This window comes from Chiloscyllium punctatum, chromosome 33 (assembly GCF_047496795.1).
Source record: "Chiloscyllium punctatum isolate Juve2018m chromosome 33, sChiPun1.3, whole genome shotgun sequence".
NCBI lineage: Eukaryota > Metazoa > Chordata > Chondrichthyes > Orectolobiformes > Hemiscylliidae > Chiloscyllium > Chiloscyllium punctatum.
The window spans coordinates 13089851-13110773 of record NC_092771.1 but is presented as its reverse complement, the minus strand read 5'-3'; the positions used below and the strand labels follow the sequence as shown (position 1 = coordinate 13110773).

At 44.1% G+C, this 20923-nt stretch overlaps 1 protein-coding gene across 6 annotated transcripts in view; it reads right to left on the bottom strand.

Moving 5' to 3' along the window:
- LOC140458444 (uncharacterized) overlaps nt 1-14885 on the bottom strand; it is a 128323-nt gene extending 113438 nt beyond the window's left edge. For 5 of the 6 annotated variants that reach the window (XM_072553016.1, XM_072553018.1, XM_072553017.1 and 2 more), the window contains exon 1: nt 14293-14885. In XM_072553016.1, the coding sequence (XP_072409117.1) occupies nt 14293-14457 (165 nt within the window). In that variant the 5' untranslated portion in view covers nt 14458-14885. Of the gene's footprint in view, nt 1-183; nt 303-14292 lie in introns of those variants that run through there. The other variant, XM_072553020.1, reaches the window with a different exon arrangement.
- Between the last annotated feature and the right edge of the window lie 6038 nt (nt 14886-20923).

Here is a 20923-nt window from a genome sequence, read left to right as displayed (position 1 = left end):
CCTATTTCCACACAGTAGGGAGTTTATGACATTACAATGAGAGAATTCAGTCAATTGGCCTGTTCTTGTCTTTTATTTTCACGTGATTGATGTGTGGGCTCAAATGTGACTCAGTAACTTTCCAAACTTCTATCACCCAGAAGCACAAGGGCAACAGGCATACAGGGACACCACCGCACCCACCTTCAAGATCCCATCCATGCCCCTCAGTATCCTGACTCGGAAATATATCACTGTGGCTGGGTCAAAGTTCTGGATCTCCCTCCATTACAGCTCGGTAGGACAATCTACACCACATGGACGTCAGGGTCCAAGAACACAGCTCCCCACAACCTTCGAGGGTAATAAGGGATGGGTAATAAATAAATACTGCATTTGCTAGACATCTAGAATAAAAACTAATGATTGTTCTTCAGAATATTCTGAAGAACCATAAAGGACTCGACACATTAACTTTGCTTCTCTCTCCACAGATGCTGCCAGATCTAGAGTTTTGCCAACACTGGCTATTTTTATTATGGGCAATTAATATTGGCCCTGCCAGTGACTCCACAAACTGTGAAATGATATCCATGGATATCAGGACGAGGGAACATTTCTATCAGTGAATTGGTGATTTCTGTGGGGTTTTTCTTTTAATTCATTCACAGGATGAGGGCACTGCTGGCTTGGTCTGGACCTATTGCCCATGTCTAACTGCCAGAGGGCAGCTAAGGGTAAATCCCATTGCTGTGGTCTGGAGTCACATGTAGGCCAGACCAGGTAAGAATGGCAGATTTCCTTCCCAAAAGGACATTAGTGAACCAGATGGGGTTTTCTGACAATCAACAGATTCCAGGACATGACCTCAGTCTCTGGATTTAACAATCTAATGATAATACCACTGGACTGTCATCTCCTCGTATAGATATGGGGATAGGATATCTTTGCAGTGCTAGAGGTAGAGGTTTGCACTGCAAGCCACAGAATGGTGGCCCTGAAAGGATCCACAATACATTCAGCAAATGGAATATAATATTGTTATGACTGCGTGGGGTCTTAATAAGCACAAATGGATGTCTTTTCTCATTCAGATCACAAAGTGGTAAAGGGACAAATAATGGACATTAAAGGGCTAAGCATGAGAATTCAAATTCCTGTTAACACATTTACACCTGTAACAATGTTCATTGCTGGATTTAAATCATTGCCACACTGAGACAACTATGTCTGATATCCATTCAGTCTGCCAAACCTCTGAGGGGCTCCACTGTCAGAGACTTCATGGATCATTGCACCACATGGCGTTCCATTGTGTATCACATATGACAGAGGCTTCAGGGTTAATGGCATTAACTCACAGCAATGATAGCAATGGAATGCTCCAACCAAGCTCCAGGTTCCTGGACAAGGCTAGCCAAAATCCAGTCTCCTGCTCTTGATTGTCATCGCTGCTGGAGGGTATGAACATTCAGGATTGGGCCCTTGAAAGATTTTGATGAGAAGAAACTGGTTGTATTGGTCAGGTAGTATTGTGGAAGAATTACTCAATGTTCTATAAAAAAAAATTACCAGGAGACGCAGAAAGTCCTTCACAAACTTAAACTTTAATCTTGCAAAATCAAAGCTGTGGGAGCCAGCAAAACGTCTTCCCTGACTCCACATAAGCTCTTTTGTTCTCCTCCAATTTATACAATTTGTTGGTCCTGCGCTTATTGGATAACATTAGCATAGCCAATCATGCTGGCTTGCTTTGTCTTTCTAATCATCGTCTGTCACACTGTTGCCCTCCATCTCGTTTAACCTATCACATTATAACACCATCATCTTCAGAAGTAGCTTAACTCCTAGTGATTTAACTAACTTATCACAATGTGCCACCATTATCTAACATGATCCCAGGCATACGTTGCAATACTAAAGGTAGCTACATAACTGCCAGAGTAACCGCCATAGGAGCTTGGTAACAAAGAGGTTGAAGATAATTGATTAAGGAAACACAGAAGAAAAAGAATTGTCTTGGGCAGCAAGCGTTGGTCTAGAACCTTCTCCCACAGAGTGAAGCCAGTTCACTGTCAAACAGCCCCCAAACACCTACTGCCAGAGGTCAGACACAAAGATTGAATCGATGAAGTCAATGAGTCCATCCAAGCCTGACCCTTCAGATCATCCTGAAACATCCCAAAGAGACTGTAGGTGTTCATTACCAGTGAGAGTGGCCAATCATGTGTAATGGACTCCAATCTGGAAGGGATATCAACTAGAGATTTTTTTTTTAAACTTAAAAAAGCTGGATTGTTCAATCTTGGCTTTAAAAAATCATTTGGAATTTAATGACAGTTCCCTGAATCATCCAACTGGTTGTTATAGTAACCACTGTAACCAAAGCAACGCAGCTTTCGGAGGCTTTGCTCACCAAATCAACAATTAGTTTTGTGGAAGCAGAGTATTTCTTCAAATTTCAGTTCAGAATTGTCAGATTGTACAACTCCACCCCTCCCCTCCACCCCCCCCACCCCCAGCCACCCCGTAGGTTTTTGGAACTCTCCCAGGTTCACCCCTAACAACCCAGCTTCATACTCCTGCTTGTTGCTATGTCATCAGTGCCTCAAAATCACGACTTTTCACACAGTTCATCGCCCTGATCATGCATCTCCAGATTCTTAACCTTTTAATGGGGAGGAACTGCTTCCATTTGTCAGCTGTGTTACTAACCAGAGCACACAGATTGAGGATAATTGGCCAAAAAAAAAAACCACTGACAAAAAGGATGATCGGATCAGCCATGATCTCATTGAGTGGTGGAGCAGACTCAATGGGCTGAACAGCCTACGTCTGTTCCTAATCCTTCCAGCTTGCTTTTCACTGCGAGACCCGATATGGAATGCCCTGCCTGGAAAAAGGTAGCTCCACCAATAATTTTCAAAGAGGAAGCGGATTAAAGATTCGGGAAGGAAGGGCTGTGGGACCAATTGGATAGGTCTTTCAAACCAGGCACAATGGGACGAAAGTCTTCCTACTGCGCCATCAGATCTCAGGACAACACATGAGCTTACCCCTCCAGCAAATCTTCCCTTTTCCTATCACTTGATCATTAAGGCTCAAGACTTTTTGTTATCCAATTATCATTTCCCAGTTCATCTTATTTTCTCTCTGGACTGATGACATTGATGGTACCTTATGCTTTGAGGTGACGATGAACATGTCAAAAGGAGAGTGCGTGTTTTGGCTCAGGGTTGAGAGGGGATGCAAAACAACGGCTCTATGTTGCTACAGAGATGCTGACATTTGAGCGATGTCCCAGAGCATTTTAACATCAGCAAAGCATTGAACAGATCAATTCGTTCCATTGGGCAGTTGTGTTGCTAATCAGTGGACAGAAATTTAAGGTAATTGGTCAAAGAACCATGGACGAGAAGGATTATCAGATTTTCCTTGATCTCTTGATGGGCTGAATGGCCTATTTCTGATCCGACATCTTATAGAATTCATAGAATCCCTCCAGTGTGGAAACAGGCTATTTGGCCCAACAAGTCCACATTGTCCCTCCAATGAATAACCCAACCAGACCCACTCCCACTCCCACACCCCTACCCTATTACTGTACATATCCCCTGACTAATGCACCAAACCTACACATCCCTGAATACTATGGACAATTTAGCATAGCCAATCCACTTAACCTTCACACCTTTGGACTGTGGGAGGAAACCAGAGCACCTGGAGGAAACCCATGCAGATCCAGGGAGAATGTGCAAACTCCACACAGACAGTCGCCCAAGGCTGGAATCGAACCTGGGACCCTGGTGCTGAGGCAGCAATGCTAAACAGTGAGCCACATTTGCTTTTCAATGAGAGAGACTTAATCTGGAAAGCTGTGCCTGAAAATGCAGAAAAAGATCAGTAAACCAGAAGACTGTAGGAATAGAAGTAGGCCATTCAGCCCATCAAGTCTGCTCCACCACTCAGGAAGATCATGATAATCCTTCCTGTCTGTTGTTCAATGTGATCGTATTTGGGTTGGTTGCTGGATAAAAGTCCCTCAAAACAGCACAGAGAACTCCCCCACTTTTCTTTGAAAAAGTGCCATGGGATCTTGCACATTCACCCGACCTGAAGGGGTTGACTTGAAGACAGGGTTTAACTTTGCATGTGAAAGACAGCACCTTCGACAATGCAGCACGTCGTCCACTCCCATACTGAGGTGTCAGCCTCGTTCAGTGTGTTCGAGTCTCTCTGGAGTGAGACAAAAACCCCCAACCTTCTGTTTTGGAGGAGTGACTGCTAACACAGAGCCACTGAGGCTGACAGTTAATCAAGGGAAGAAAAATGTTTTAGCAATGCTGCAATATTCAAAAGTACAGATGCACCAACTTTATCACAGCGCATTTGAAGGAACACATCCCCATTGTGCTGTACCACGTGCTTCCACTAAAAAGCTGCTATTTCTTCAAAGATATAAGGGCAGTGCCAAATCAGAAACACTAAATAAGTATTTGCAAGGAACAATTTGGTCTTTGCAACAGTCCCTCCTATAAATTAGCATCAGTGATACGCTATTCATGTTTTGAAGATCTAAAACTTTGAACCATGATGGAATTATTACAAGGACCCCATGTGATTCAGAAGTGGCAGTCATGGTACTCAGTTCAGAAGATTATGTTCCACTTCGATCACTTAGCTCCAGACCTGATTATGGTCCTAGTCTAAAAGTGGATGCAAGAACTGAATGCCAGTAATGAAGTGAGAGTAGATTTATTTTCTTTATGAATCCATGGGAAATGGGAGCTGCTGATGAAGCCAGCACACACTGTCCTGGAGAAGGTGGTAGGGGCCTGCCTTCTTCTCCCACTGCATGCCTTTGTGGTGCAAGTACAAAGACTTTAGGGAGGGCATTCCAGAATTTTGGCCCTGTGTTGGTGAAGGAATGGCAAAACAGTTCCAAATCATGATGTGTGAGGCTTAAAGGGGAACTTAATGGAGATGGTATTCCTATATATTCACTAGCTTTGTCCTCCTGGGCTGGAGAGGTCAGAGGAGTGTTGGCGAGGCACTGTGACTCAATGGTCAGCATTGCTGCCTCATAGCATCAGGGACCTGGGTTCGATCCCAGCCTCAGGCGACTGTCCATGTGGAGTTTGCATATTCTCCCTGTGTCTGTGCGGGTTTCCTCCCACAATACAAAGATGTTAGGGTGGAGTGGCTGTGCTAAATTGCCCAGGGATGCACAGGCTGGGTGGGTTAGCTGTGGGAAATGCAGGGTCCCAGGAATGGGACGGGTCTGGGTAGAATGCTGTTTGGAGCGTAGATGGGCTGAATGGCCTGCTTCCACACTGTAAGGATTCTGTGGCATACACTGCTGCTACTGTCTATCAGTGGGTGGAGAGAGTGAATGTTTAAAATGATGGTTGGGGAGCCAGTCAAACAGGCTGCTTTATTCTGGATTGTGTTTTTGGAGCTGCACCCAGACAAGTAGAGAATATTCCACTGCACTGCTGACTTGTGCCTTGTAGATGGTGGGCTGGCAGAGGGTCAAAAATCCTGGAACTCACTCCCTAACAATATTGCAGCAATTCCTTTACCATGGGTACTGCAGTGACTCAATGTGGCAGCTCACTATCGCCTCCTCAAGGACTGGGGAGCCCAATGCATCAGTGGCAGGTTAGGCACAGCATTCAGACAATTATAAGGTCAGTATTCAAGAAGGCAGGAATTTGGGGAGTGTGAGCTGGATTGGTAATCAGACAGTCAAATTAGTGTCTGACAGAATCGTGCTGCTGGAGTGGTTTCACATCAGGGTCAAGAACAGCACAGGCAGCAGAACATCATGGTGCCCTTACCCAATGAAAGAGTTTCTCAGGAAGAGGCAACTAAAGTGCCTGCACTATAAAATTTAGGAGGCAGGCAGACGTTTAGGTGCAGTATTGCTTTTCATTGTCAAGGGAAAATGGCGAATCCTTGAAAAACAAGTAACATCAAAACCTACGTTTTTTTCCTAAATTTATATGTTTGCCTGAAGCGGGGCAGTGTTAAATAGTGATGTGCATATATTCAATGATTTAAAATGTTTATCAAAAGGGCTTGACTGGCATAGTGACCTGTATATAAAACAGACTAATTACCTGGAGTCAGAGCAAAGGAGCTAAGACTAAATACTGTAATCGTCAAAAGCAATAGAACATCCCTGTGCTCTTGGTTAAAAGGTTGGTTTCAGGCTTTGCTTGTGAATGGCTCATTGGTTAAATAAGCATTTTCCTGGTGGTGAAAATGTTGAATAAAGTTTATGCAGGTTAAACAAAAGGAAAAGATGTTGTTTCTAAAAGGAAAGTGAGACACTTCTGATTTACAATGAGACAGAGTTCAATGATGAGTTAAAATTGTCACAAAGCTGATGTTGTCGACTCATCTTCTAATGTAAATTGAAGACCTTTATTACAAACAAGTTGAATATCTTTTAAAAACAAAACTCATTAGTACTTGGAACATTGAGCAATAAATTATATCGCTGACAATGTCCTTGGGTTGGTGGGGAATTACCTTCCTGAATCATTGCAGCCCTTGTGCTACAGCAAGCAACACAACAGGCAGCAGTTCAGGTTTTAATTACAGCAAATGTGATGATAAAAAATTAAATTAAAGTTTCAATGCTCCATTTTAAAGATAATCAGCACATGGGCAACAAGACATCAATTCCACACAGAAACAGTTTTCAAAGTCCTATTCACTTTCCATTTTGGCAGAACACAAGCTATTGCCAACCTAATATATCCATCCAAATATATCATTGTATATACATATCAAGTTATCGATGCAATATGATTACAAAGGAAATAGGTTGAAGAGATCTGATATGGAGGTGAAATCCTACAAAAACTATTGACCACACATCTTGGACAGAGTCAACTGTTCTTAGCCAGGACACTGTTTGGGGCATTTTTTGAAGAGGTATGGTGACGATAAGTTCAAACTCCAGCTTCAGACTAAATAATCAACAGAATCTGTTTGTGTGTGCATGTGTGTGTGAGAAAGAGAGTGCAAGTGCATGTGTGTGTGAGAGAAAGAGAGAAAAAGAGAAAAAGAGAGAGAGAGCGCTTGCACGTGTGTGTGTGTGTGTGTGTGTAGCTTTGTGTACAGCAGGTGAGGATAAAATAGGGCTCAGTTGTAGTAAACTGGGCCAGAGAGAAAAGAGGAAAAAGGAACAGGGTTATGACTGAGGCTGGAAATGTGTACTCTCATTCTAGTCCCACAGCTTCATGAGCTATAACATAGAATCAAAAATAATATTTCCGCTTACCAACCTGACCAATAATATACCTTATCTATTTTTCAGGTTTGAAATAAAAAGATCAAACAGATTTCTTAATACTTCTTGTCAGATGTGGGAGTTTAAAGAGAGTATAAGGGTTACTGTGGATTATATCTGCCACAAATGCTGTTGGATGCGAATCTTATCAGATCGAGTGGTTCGGTGGGACAGACAGATAGAAGCGATGAGGAATTTGCAACAGCAACAATATGTGATGGATGGCAGTTATAGAAAGGGGGGAAAGTCTCAGATACAGTCACATAGACGGGTTAACTCCAGGAAGGGTGAGAGAGGTCGGCACCTAGGGCAGGAGTCTTTTGTGGATATACCCATTTCAAACAGGCACGCTGTTTGGAAAATGTAGGGGGTAATGGATTCTCAAGGGAATGCAGCACGAACATCAAGTTTCTGGTATTGAGACTGGCTCTAATGCAACGAGGGGTACGTTGGCTTCCAAGAGATCAATTGTGTTAGGGGATTCTGTAGTCAGAGGTACAGACAGATGTTTCTGTGGCCAGCAGAGAAAAAGCAGAATGGTGTGTTGTTTCCCTGGTGCCAGGATCAGAGAGGGTGCAGAATGTTCTCACGGGGGAGAGGGGCCAGCAGGAGGTCATTGTCCACATTGGAACCAACAACATAGGAAGGGAAAAGGTTGAGACTCTGAAGGGAGATTACAGACAGTTAGGCAGAAATTTAAAAAGGAGGTCCTAATTGGTAGTAATATCTGGATTACTCCCAGTGCTACGAGCTAGTGAGGGCAGGAATAGGAGGATAGAGCAGATGAATGCATGGCTGAGGAGCTGGTGTACGGGAGAAGGATTCACATTTTTGGATCATTGGAATCTCTTTTGGGGTAGAAGTGACCTGTACAAGAAGGACGGATTGCACCTAAATTGGAAGGGGACTAATATACTGGCAGGGAAATTTGCTAGAACTGCTTGGCAGGATTTAAACGAGTAAGGTGGGGGGTGGGACCCAGGGAGATAGTGAAGAAAGAGATCGATCTGAGACGTGTACAGCTGAGAACAGAAGTGAGTCAAACAGTCAGGGCAGGCAGGGACAAGGTAGGACTAATAAATTAAATTGCATTTACTTCAATGCAAGAGGCCTAACAGGGAAGGCAGATGAACTCAGGACATGGTTAGGAACATGGGACTGGGATATTATAGCAATTACAGAAACATGGCTCAGGGATTGACAGGACTGGCAGCTTAATGTACCAGGATACAAATGCTATAGGAAAGATAGAAAGGGAGGCAAGAAGCAGGGGGAGTGTCATTTTTGATAAGGGATAGCATTACAGCTGAGGGAGGATATTCCCAGAAATACATCCAGGGAAGTTATTTGGGTGGAACTGAGAAATAAGAAAGGGATGATCACCTTATTGGGATTATATTATAGACCCCCACAATAGTCAGAGGGAAATTGAGAAACAAACTTGTAAGGAGATCTCATCTATCTGTAAGAATAACAGGGTAGTTATGGTAGTTATGGTAGGGGATTTTAACTTTCCAAACATTGACTGGGACTGCCATAGTGTTAAAGGTTTAGATGGAGAGGAATTTCTTAAGTGTGTACAAGACAATTTTCTGATTCAGTATGTGGATGTACCTACTAGAGAAGGTGCAAAACTTGATCTACTCTTGGGAAATAAGGCAGGGCAGGTGACTGAGGTGTCAGTGGAGGAGCACTTTGGGGCCAGCGACCATAATTCTATTCGTTTTAAAATAGTGATGGAAAAGGATAGACCAGATCTAAAAGTTGAAGTTCTAAATTGGATAAAGGCCAATTTTGATGGTATTAGGCAAGAACTTTTGAAAGCTGATTGGAGGCAGATGTTCACAGGTAAAGGGACGGCTGGAAAATGGGAAGCCTTCAGAAATGAGATAACAAGAATCCAGAGAAAGTATATTCCTGTCAGGGTGAAAGGGAAGGCTGGTAAGTATAGGGAATGCTGGATGACTAAAGAAATTGAGCGTTTGGTTAAGAAAAAGAAGGAAGCATATGTCAGGTATAGACAGTATAGATCCTTAGAAGAGTATAAAGAAAGTACGAGTATACTTAAGAGGGAAATCAGGAAGGCAAAACGGGGACATGAGATAGCTTTGGCAAATAGAATTAAGGAGAATCCAAAGGGTCTTTACAAATATATTAAGGACAAAAGGGTAACTAGGGAGAGAATAGGGCCCCTCAAAGATCAGCAACGCGGCCTTTGTGTGGAGACACAGAAAATGGGGGAGATACTAAATGAATATTTTGCATCAGTATTTACTGTGGAAAAGGATATGGAAGATTTGGACTGGAGGGAAATAGATGGTGACATCTTGCAAAATGTCCAGATTACAGAGGAGGAAGTGCTGGATGTCTTGAAACGTTTAAAAGTGGATAAATCCCCAGGACCTGATCAGGTGTACCTGAGAACTCTGTGGGAATCTAGAGAAGTGATTGCTGGGCCTCTTTCTGAGATATTTGTATCATCGATAGTCACAGGTGAGGTGCTGGAAGATTGGAGGTTGGCAAATGTGGTGCCACTGTTTAAGAAGGGCAGTAAAGACAAGCCAGGGAACTATAGACCGGTGAGCCTGACCTCAGTGGTGGGCAAGTTGTTGGAGGGAATCCTGAGGGACAGGACGTACATGTATTTGGAAAGGCAAGGACTAATTCGGGATAGTCAACATGGCTTTGTGCGTGGGAAATCATGTCTCACAAATTTGATTGAGTTTTTTGAAGAAGTAACAATGAGGATTTATGAGGGCAGAGCAGTAGATGTGATCTATATGGACTTCAGTAAGGCGTTCGACAAGGTTCCCCATGGGAGACTGATTAGCAAGGTTAGATCTCATGGAATACAGGGAGAACTAGCCATTTGGATACAGAACTGGCTCAAAGGTAGAAGACTGAGGGTGGTGGTGGAGGGTTGTTTTTCAGACTGGAGGCCTGTGACCAGTGGAGTGCCACAAGGATCGGTGCTGGGTCCTCTATTTTTTGTTATTTACATAAATGATTTGGATGCAAACATAAGAGGTACAGTTAGTAAGTTTGCAGATGACACCAAAATTGGAGGTGTAGTGGACAGCGTAGAGGGTTACCTCAGATTACAACAGGATCTGGACCAGATGGGCCAATGGGCTGACAATTGGCAGATGGAGTTTAATTCAGATAAATGCGAGGTGCTGTATTTTGGGAAAGCAAATCTTAGCAAGACTTATACAGTTAATGGTAAGGTCCTAGAGAGTTTTGCTGAACAAAGAGACCTTGGAGTGCAGGTTCATAGCTCCTTGAAAGTGGAGTCGCAGGTAGATAGGATAGTGAAGAAGGCATTTGGTATGCTTTCCTTTATTGGTCAGTGTTGAGTACAGGAGTTGGGAGGTCATGTTGCAGCTGTACAGGACATTGGTTAGGCCACTGTTGGAATTTGCGTGCAATTCTGGTCTCCTTCCTATTGGAAAGATGTTGTGAAACTTGAAAGGGTTCAGAAAAGATTTACAAGGATGTTGCCAGGGTTGGAGGATCTGAGCTACAGGAGAGGCTGAACAGGCTGGGGCTGTTCTCCCTGGAGTGTCGGGGTGACCTTATAGAGGTTTACAAAATTATGAGGGGCATGGATAGGATAAATAGATAAAGTCTTTTCCCTGGGGTCAGGGAGTCCAGAACTAGAGGGCATAGGTTTAGGGTGAGAGGGGAAAGATATAAAAGAGACCTAAGGGGCAACTTTTTCATGCAGAGGGTGGTACGTGTATGGAATGAGCTGCCAGAGGATGTGGTGGAGGCTGGTACAATTGCAACATTTAAGAGGCATTTGGATGGGTATATGAATAGGAAGGGTTTGGAGGGATATGGGCTGGGTGCTGGTAGGTGGGACTAGTTTGGGTTGGGATATCTGGTCGGCATGGACGGGTTGGACCGAATGGTCTGTTTCCATGATGTACATCTCTATGACTCTATGAACCCCAATTATTGGTTTATCAGAACAAAACTCATGCAGTGCATTTACAATAATTGGATAACATACACAGTCACTAATCGAGAAGTATAAAATGTTTATCCCTCTAATTAGCCCCAAACCAAATCAGCCATCATACACGCATCATTCAGTAAAAAGAGAAAAAAGATTTCTCTGCAGAGATGGGCACTCTATGAAAAAAAAAGGGCTGTTGACTTATTTGAGAAGGCAAAAAGAATATAAATCAGAGAATGCTCTGAGGTTCAGGCATGAGTGGACTTCATTAACCTTGCACAGTTGTCTCTGAAGTCTTTGCAATCTGAAGCTTGCTTCACAAAATATGATACTGAGAAGCTTCTGCAATCATTCTTTCAGAAGAAAGAATAAGTTCCACCCTGAACTCAACCCTAAGGTTCTTTCAGAAATAGCAATCTCTCTTTGTAGTTTTAAACGCCTTTATCGAAAGAGTGGTGAGGAAGTGAAACACAACACCACAGATTGAAGTGAGCAACATGGATTCAGTTAAGAGGAAGCTTGTGAGGGAGAAGGGAAGGGGGCATTAGGCTGATAGACTGAGAGGTGAAAACGATAGAGGAGACTTAATTGCCACATAGACCAGTAAGGTCAAATGGCCTGTATATCTGTGCTGTGTATCTTATCTATGCCGTCCTATATATGTAACCCTTGGAGTGCAGACATCATTCTGATCAATCGATACTGCACTTCCTCCAAGGATAACACATCTTTCCTAAGGTGTGGTGACTGAGGAAGAAATCCCATGGCCCCAGTGTTGCTTCTGGCCAGGGCTCCCAAACTGACTACAGCAGTCTCAAACCCAACCCAAGCACATCCTGTCCTCTACATCCAGTGGTCCTGGCTATTGATTTGATTTGATTTGATTTATTATTGTCACGTGTACAGAGATACAGTGAAAAGTATTGTTTCATGAGCTATCCAGGTAAATCACACCTTACATATATATGTCAGGACGATAGAACAGAATGCAGCACATAGTGTTACAGCTCCAGTGAAGGTACAGAGAAAGATCAACTCTAATATATGAGAGGTCTGTTCACAAGTTGTTCAGAGTATTGAAGGAGGTAGCACCCATCTCTTAAAGAAAAAGCTGGAAAACATTCCAGAAACAGTGAGTTCCTGGAAGAGGGGGACATGGGCCTGATATCATTGAATGAGAATCAAATCATACAGGAACACACTGGAAAGGGTGGCATGATGGCACAGTGGCTAGCACTGCTGCCTCACAGCACCAGAGACTTGGACTCGATTCCACTGTTAGATGACTGTCTTATGTGGAGTTTGCACACTTTCTCTGCATCTGCGTGGATTTCCTTCTGCAGTTCAGGTGGGTAATGCAGGATTACAGGGATGGTATGGGCCTGGGTGGGACACGGTTTGGAATGTCAGTGCAGACCATGGGCCAAACAGCCTTTATCTGCACTCCAGGATTTCCACGATTCTTTATGAAATCTCTCAATACTTGCGATGGTCCTGTCTTTCATGTAAGTTCAGGGATCTGTAAAGAGAAACCAGTAGCTGGTGCAACAAAACTGCTGCCTGAAGGGCAGTGACATGGGGACTGACTGTGAGCAAGGAGTCTCTCACCCAGAAGGTTCAGATTTCTTTTCTCTATTGGCTACTGCAGGGTTTTTCCCATTGTTACACTCAATGGCAGTTATGCCAATGTAACACTGGACCTGCATCTACTATGGAAGCTTCAGGCACATCAGAATGAGGTGGTTCATGCCGGCGATGTTAGCTCCCATCCAGCTGTGTTTCAGATGCATGGTGACAGTTTCAGTTCCTTCCAATCGACGTCCTATCTCTCCACAAAGACTAGAAATAGAGCAGAACTATTACTCTGAGATGACACACCCCTGGGCGCATTGGTGCAAATTGTAAATTCGTTCAGCTTAATGTAAAGCAGAGAGCTCTGTTTCTTTTTTGCAGTCTTGCAGTAAGTGAGAGGAGGACTATGAAAAGTATAGTACTGTCTGGCTGAATGCCTGGTTCTGAGGATTGTACATGCTCCTAGCCTTTCAGAGACCTCATCTTAAAGGACTGAATCTGCTGTGTGTATATAAACATTGTGACTCGCCCTGATAGTTAACCTGCTTTGGATTTGGAGGCTGAAAACTGTTAGTCTGCTTCATAACTTATCGTGTTTTATTGTTTTAAATAAACTAGTCCACTGTGTTAATCAGTTCCTGACCAGCAATCATCAGACGATTATTTTTAACATGACACTGTACTGCAAAGACCTTGTTTGTCACATGATCATTGCATTTTCCTTTGACAACTACTTTCGCTTCATGGCACGGGGGCTCAGTGGTTAGCACTGCTGCCCCACAGTGCCAGGTACCCGGGTTTGATTCCACCCTTGGGCACCTGTCTGTGTGGAGTTTACATGTCCTCCTGTGTCTGCATGGCTTTCCTCCGAATGATTCATAGGATCCCTACAGTGTGGAAACAGGCCATTTGGCCCAACAAGTCCAAAGAGTAACTCGCCCAGCCCCATTCCCCGACCCTAATATTCTACATTTAGCCCTGACTAATGGACCTAACCTAGTTTCCTCCCACAGTCCAATAATGTGGTTACTAAATTGCCCATAGCGTCCGGGGATGTGCAGGTTAGGTGGATTAGCCATGGTAAATGCAGGGTTGCAGGGATAGGATAGGTGGTGGGATGTTCTCCGTAGGTTTGATGTGGATTCGATGGGCCAAATGGCCTGCTTCCACACTGTCGGGATTCTATGATTCTAAGTCGCCTCAAATAGAGGCGAGGGAATTATCAATGAAATAACTGGTGTGGGGCTGGACGAAGGCCAGTGAACTTTTCATGTAACTCCGGTATGAATCGGAGAAGTTTGTCAACTCCAGATTTAGTTACTAGCTCAGCATCAGCTCTCCCAGAGCACCATACACAGGGTTTCAGACCTTCAGATGTATGGTTACTTCCTGGCTTGGCTCCAATATCACTAAGCGCCACTTCCACAAAGTTACCTGCGGTGATAACGCTGTGTCAGAACAAACTTTTCATAAATACCTGAAATCGGAGCTGTGATCTTCGGGTCCTACGTAGTGCTTGTGAACCACTGTCCAGGTCAGACAGGGTGAGGGGTGGGGACTGCAACAGCCCGGAGCTCTGCCAGCTCCCGCTTACCCCCACCCTGCGGCGCCGGTCCCTCCGGCTGGCGGTGAAATCAACCATTTGCCAGTTACACACAGTGCCCGGGAGCCAGGCCGGGGAATCACATCACAAATCACATGCAGCACAACTGGGAGGGACCAGCCGGGGATAGAGTGCCCCAATCGCCGGCCACTTTCCCCAGGCACGCTGCAAAAGCGAGGCCGAGAAATCCAGCCACTCGCTGGCTGATCGTGTCACAAATCATTCTTTTGTTGTCACTCTGAAACAGCCCGCCTCCTGCATCCACAGTAACCAGAAACACACAGACAACAGTGACCAGCAACTCTCTTCGTCCTCTCTTCCCGACCCCCAGAATGTTTTCAGAGGGTGTTCTACTCCCTTCCCATTCAGTTACAATGTATCCCAGAGGCCGGATGCTTTGCCTGGAATCTGGCTACAATGTATCCATCTGGAAACAGTCACTTTCTGTTACAATGTATCCAGGGTCCTGTGATTTCAGGCAGACTGCGCCTGCGTGGCTGGCTCTGGCAGCGCGAGCAATCGCGGGAATTCCTCTTTGAATCAAAGGGCCTGGACGAATGAAGAGTTGCAGTTGTCTAGCGCCTTATAGGGGGCCTCCTTTCCACCGCCCCCCCCCCAAAAAAAACCCGACAGCCGCTGAATCACTGTTCTCCTGCAGAAGGCGGCAGCTCCCGCACCTCATGGGATGGTGATCAGAACCTCAGCTTTGTACGCAAACAGGATCCTTACAGCAGGCCATTCGGCCCATTGAGTCCAATCCGATCCTCCGAAGAGCATCCCATCCGGACCCAACCCACCTAGTCTGTCCATCCCTGGATGGGGATCCCAGGATACCTATGGGCAATTTAGCACGGCCAATTCACCCTAACTTGCACCTCTTTGGACTGTGGGAGGACACCCACGCAGACACGGGGAGAATGTGCAAACTCCACAGTTTCCCAAGGCTGGGATTGAACCTGGATCCCTGGTGCTGTGAGGCAGTAGTGCTAACCACTGAACTACCATGCCGTGATGTTAATTGAGCAATAGATATTATTCCCAGGGACTTGAATGGGTGTACTTATGGTACCGTGGTAGTGCTCCTACCTCGAGGCTGGATAGTCCAAGTTCAAGACGCACTTGCTCCAGAGGCGTGTCATAATATGTCTAAGCAAATTGACTGAAAAAAACTTGAAATAACAATGGGAGCTCGTCCAGTCTCGGGTGACTATTGACGTGGAGTTTGCACATTCTGCCCCTGTCTGCGTGGGTTTCCTCCCACAGTCCAAAGAGGTACAAGTTTGGGTGAATTGGCTATGCTAAATTGCTCATACTGTTCAAGGGTGTGTAGGTTAGGTATATTAGGCAGTAAATGCATAGTAAGAGGGTAGCGGAATGGCTCTGGGTGGGTTACTCTTCGGGAGGTCATTGTGGACTTGGTGGGCCGAAGGGCCTTTTTCCACAGGGTAGGGATTCTATGATTCTATTGTAGGTTAATATGGTTTCTTGTGGAGGTCAAATTAGCTCAGCTGATTGGTTTGCAAACCAATGTGATGCTGACAGCTTGGGTTAAATTCCTCCATGGATAAGGTGACCATGAAGAATGCTCCTTCTCAACCTCTCCCCTTGCCTGAGGTGGTGTGTAGGTACAGTAGATCCTCATCAGCGAACAGTAAAGATGATCAGAACAGGCCAAAGTCTCTCTCTCTCACAAAGAAGGCAGCTGCCACCTGCTGGAGCACTTGCACACAGACAGTTCCCAGTTGTAATTTGTTCTGGCCAACCCCTTCTTTCACATCGGCAAACTGCCCAGGGCGAGCAAACCAGTCTCAGGTTTTGGCTATGGAGAGAGTACCATAAAGTATTACCAGACTGATTGCTAGGATGACAGGACCAACTTTCGCAGAGAGACGGGATCAGTTAGGATTAAGGCAGAATTCCTCAAGGATTACTCCTACTGTCATTTACATAGAAATCATAGAGTGCCTATACTGTCAAAACAGGCCATTTGACTCCACACCGACTCTCCGAAGAGCTTCACACCAGACCCACCATAGCCCTGTAACCCTGCATTTCTCATGACTAACCCACCTAACCTGCATATCCCTGAACACTATGGGCAATTTGGTAAGGTAAATCCCCCTAACTTGGACATCTTTGAACTGAGAGGAACCCATACAGTCATAGGGAGAACATGCAAACTCCACCTGGACGCTCACCTGACGTTACGAGTCAAACTAATGCCCCTGGTGCTAAGGCAGCAGTGCTAACCACTGTGCCACTTTATGTTTTAACACTCTACTCTCTTCAAAATATTGTACACAGAAACATATTTTTAACCTTGAAAACTTAATTGACAATTATAAAGTTACTTACACTTCCCTAATCAACACCATCCTTTCAATTTACTACCTCTGAGGATTTCAGTATTTTCCAGTCATAAAATCATTGAGTCACAGAGCGTGCAAACAGACCCTGCAGTCCAACTCATCCATGCCTTCGTAAGTTAGGGAAATGTTAGTTCAACTCAATTAGTTTACAGCTTTCTACTCTCCAAAAAGATTGCGTAATTTCCAGCGATAGAGACCAGGGCATTTGGAAGGTGCAGAACGCTGCAGCAGACGGAACCACCTTCTCACTTCCGGCTTTCTCGGCTGGTTTAATTTTGTTAAACTGGAATGTGCTTTTGCAAAGCAAATCTGCAGACAGGTGCTTTTTTTTTTACTCTTGACTGAGGTAAAACATCGGAAATCAAGCCCCACTATTTCCAGAGTCATTATAAAGTTTAAAATCTTCTCAATTTATGCGAAGTCCCTAAGTTACCTGCTTGATGGATTCGGGTTAACAACTTCAACCACAGGACTGCAGATGCTGAAAACCAAATACTGGATTAGTGGTGCTGGAAAAGCACAGCAGTTCAGGCAGCATCCAACGAGCAGCGAAATCGACGACTTCAACCACGGCCCGAGCCCAAGCCAAAGGGCTGTATGGCCTATTCGGTTTTCTCGGTATTTATGTTTAACCTGTGTATTGAATCTTGTGAACAAATGCTGTTAAACTGTTTCTCCAATATTTTTCTCCACCATTCATAACACCTTTTTAGAAGGGATTTGGAGTTTGAACTGATAGACAGCTCTTCATAGCTTGCCCTTGGCGGAAAACTAGATCTATAATAAATAATAGTTCATGTTCATAGGACATTTTTTTAAAATATTAGAATAGATTAGATTACTTACAGCGTGGAAACAGGCCCTTCGGCCCAACAAGTCCACACCGCCCCGCCGAAGCGCAACCCACCCAGACCCCTACATTTACCCCTTACCTAACACTACGGGCAATTTAGCACGGCCAATTCACCTGACCTGCACATCTTTGGACTGTGGGAGGAAACCGGAGCACCCAGAGGAAACCCACGCAGACACGGGGAGAACGTGCAAACTCCACACAGTCAGTCGCCTGAGGCGGGAATTGAACCCGGATCTCTGGCGCTGTGAGATCTCTAACCACTGTACCACCGTGCCGCCCATCTTGTTTATGTTTGTTAATCTATCTTCCTATTGCTACAATAGTGGGTAACTTCTCATTTATCCCCATTATACTGCATCTACCATATATTTACCTATTCACTGGATTGTACACTAAAGCAACCCTGCATCCTCCTCGCAGTTCACCTTCCTATCCAGCTTTATGCTGTCTTCAAACTTGGAGATATGACATTTTGTTGGGGTCCAAGCATTGATCCCTGCAGTACCTCACTACTTACTGCCACGCAGAAAGTGATCTATTTATTTCCACTTTACTCCTGATTTGTCAATCAGTTCACTATTCATGGCCGTGCACTACCCGCAGTTTCATGCACTACTTTTACATAGGTTCCCACACAAGAAAAGTATCAAAAACCTTCCGAAATCCTTTGTAAATCACAGCCACTGGCTCCCCCTTATCAGCTCTACCAGTTACAGCCTTGAAACTTCCAGTAGCTTTGTCAAACGAGATTTCCTTTTTGTAAATCCGTGCACATCTGTCCAATCCTGTCACTGTCTTCCAAGTGCTCTATTTTAATCACGAACTCGAGCATTTTCCCTACTACTCCTCACACTAGCTAACCAGACTATAAATTCTTGCTAATTCTCTTTGTTAAATAATGGGGTCAATTAACTACCCATCAATTCACAGAAACTGTTCTCAAGGACATAGAATCTTTGAAGATTACCACCAATACATCCACTACTTCTCAGTCACTTCCTTAGGTACTTTGGATATAGATGACCAGGCCTGGGGGATCTATCAGCCTTTAATCTCCATTTCCCAATAGTCAATTCCCTATCAATATTGATTGCCTGCAGTTACTCTCTCATGACATTGTCACAAAATGATTGAAAAGCAATATTTTTGTGTCTGCCTTTGTGAAGGCAGAAACAAATTACATTTTTAATTGATCTACCCTTTGTTTCCATTTCAACTTCCCATCTCAGACTGTAAGAGATCTACATTGTCACTTTTTTTTCCACATTCCAAAAGAAGAGTTTACTAATACATTTGTATATCTGCCACAAGCTTGCTCTCGTCCTTTTTTTCCCCCCCCCACACCGCACCCCATCACACAATCCCTTTGTCCTCCTGTGCTAAAGACTAACCTACTCCCAAAGCTCAGCGCAGCTTTTTAGTTGATTTATATGCCCTGCCCTTGAATCCAACATGATCCCTAATTTCCTCAAGAGCAAGCCACGGTCAGTCCACCTTTCCCACTTTTTTTTAATGCCAGACAGGAAAGAATAATTGTTATAGCTTCACCATGTACTTTTTAAATGTTTGCCAATGCCTATCCACCATCATCCCTTTAAGTAATAATAGCAAGAGCTCATTTTGGTTTCTCAAATTATTCAGTTCTGAGTTTTTCCTTAAGGTTTGTTCACTTCTCAGGTGGCACAGAGCATGTGAGATAAAGTCTCAGATGATGGGCTCCTGATGCACAGTGGTAGTGCTCCTACCTCTTAGCTAGGAGAGCTGGGCTTCAAGTCTTACCTGATCCAAAGATGTGTCATAACATCTTGGAACAGGTTGGATTAGAAATCATCTGTGACTGAGATTGGAGGAGTGCATCATTGCTCCAGTCCCACTACTCCATGGCTCACAACACAAAAAAAAAATCAAGTTTCTGAATCATCAGCTAAAAGCAAGAAAAATAACTGACTTCTTTAGCTTCCAATATTTTACTGGAGACAGACAGATACCATCTCCCATTGTAATGGACCAGGCCAGACGCCCTCAAAGCATCTCAAGAAAGTATCCCAGACCTTAACTTTGCTGGTTGTTTTAAGCAGGATGTATACTAGATAGTCCAGGAGTGATGCAGCTGACCCAACCACTTAGTATTAAACAAAACAGAATCTATTTACAAGACGACGGAATGAAGCACAAACAAGAGAGAACAGAATACCGAATAACTTACCAATCCGAAAACCCAAATTATCCAAACTTCAATGTTGCTGTTCCCAATAATTGCAACAACCCCCATAAACACCCCTTGGCACAAAAGGTAAAATCAAACCCAGGGTCTTACAGGAGAGAAGTCAAAGAGAGATCAGCATGATCTTTGAGTCCAGCAGCTTTTACAACACTATCGCTAAAAGCAAAACAAAACCAGAGTAATGTTGAGCTGGGAGAACTGGCCATTCCCCATTCATTGTCCAAGTGCTGTTTTCAAAGACTTGAAAGCCTGTTGCCTGAGGCAGTATGTGTTAGCTATAATCAAACTGGCCCTAACACAAGACTTTTTGGAGTCTGTGTCTTTGACCACCTCTCTGGAAAAAAAAAGCCAAGGACAGCATAACCTTACTAATGGAGCAGCTTCGTCACACCATTCTGGAAGCTTCTCCTTGTAATCACTCTCAATCCACAAGCTGCTCAGCTCCCTTTGGCATGCACAACTGGTCACAGTTCCACAATCTAATCAGTAACTGGTTGACAGCCAAATCTCCCACTGTATACACATGCTAGCGGAAAGCTGTCTGCTTTTACACCTTCCTCCACTGCTTGCAAGACAACAGTGTTAAGCACACCCACAAATGAGTTTCATTAGCTTGTTTTATAAAAAGTACAGCAATTCCTTAATCCTTTGTTGTAAAACAGTCCCTTCCCAATTCAGTCCAGATTTAAAAACTTAAAATATAAAAAGCAATGAACCATTAATACCATGGGAGACTGGTTAGCAAGGTTAGATCTCATGGAATACAGTGACAACTAGCCATTTGGATACAGAACTGGATTGAAGATAGAAGAGAGAGGGTGGTGGTGGTGGAGGGTTGTTTTTAAGACTGGAGGCCTGTGACCAGTGGAGTGCCACAAGGATCAGTGCTGGGTCCACTACTTTTTGTCATTTATATAAATAATTTGGATAGGAACATAGGAGGCATAGTTATTTCAGTTTGCAGATAACACCAAAATTGGAGGTGTAGTGGATAGTGATGAAGGCTACCTCAGATTACAACGGAATCTTGACCAGATGGGCTGAAGAGTGGCAGAT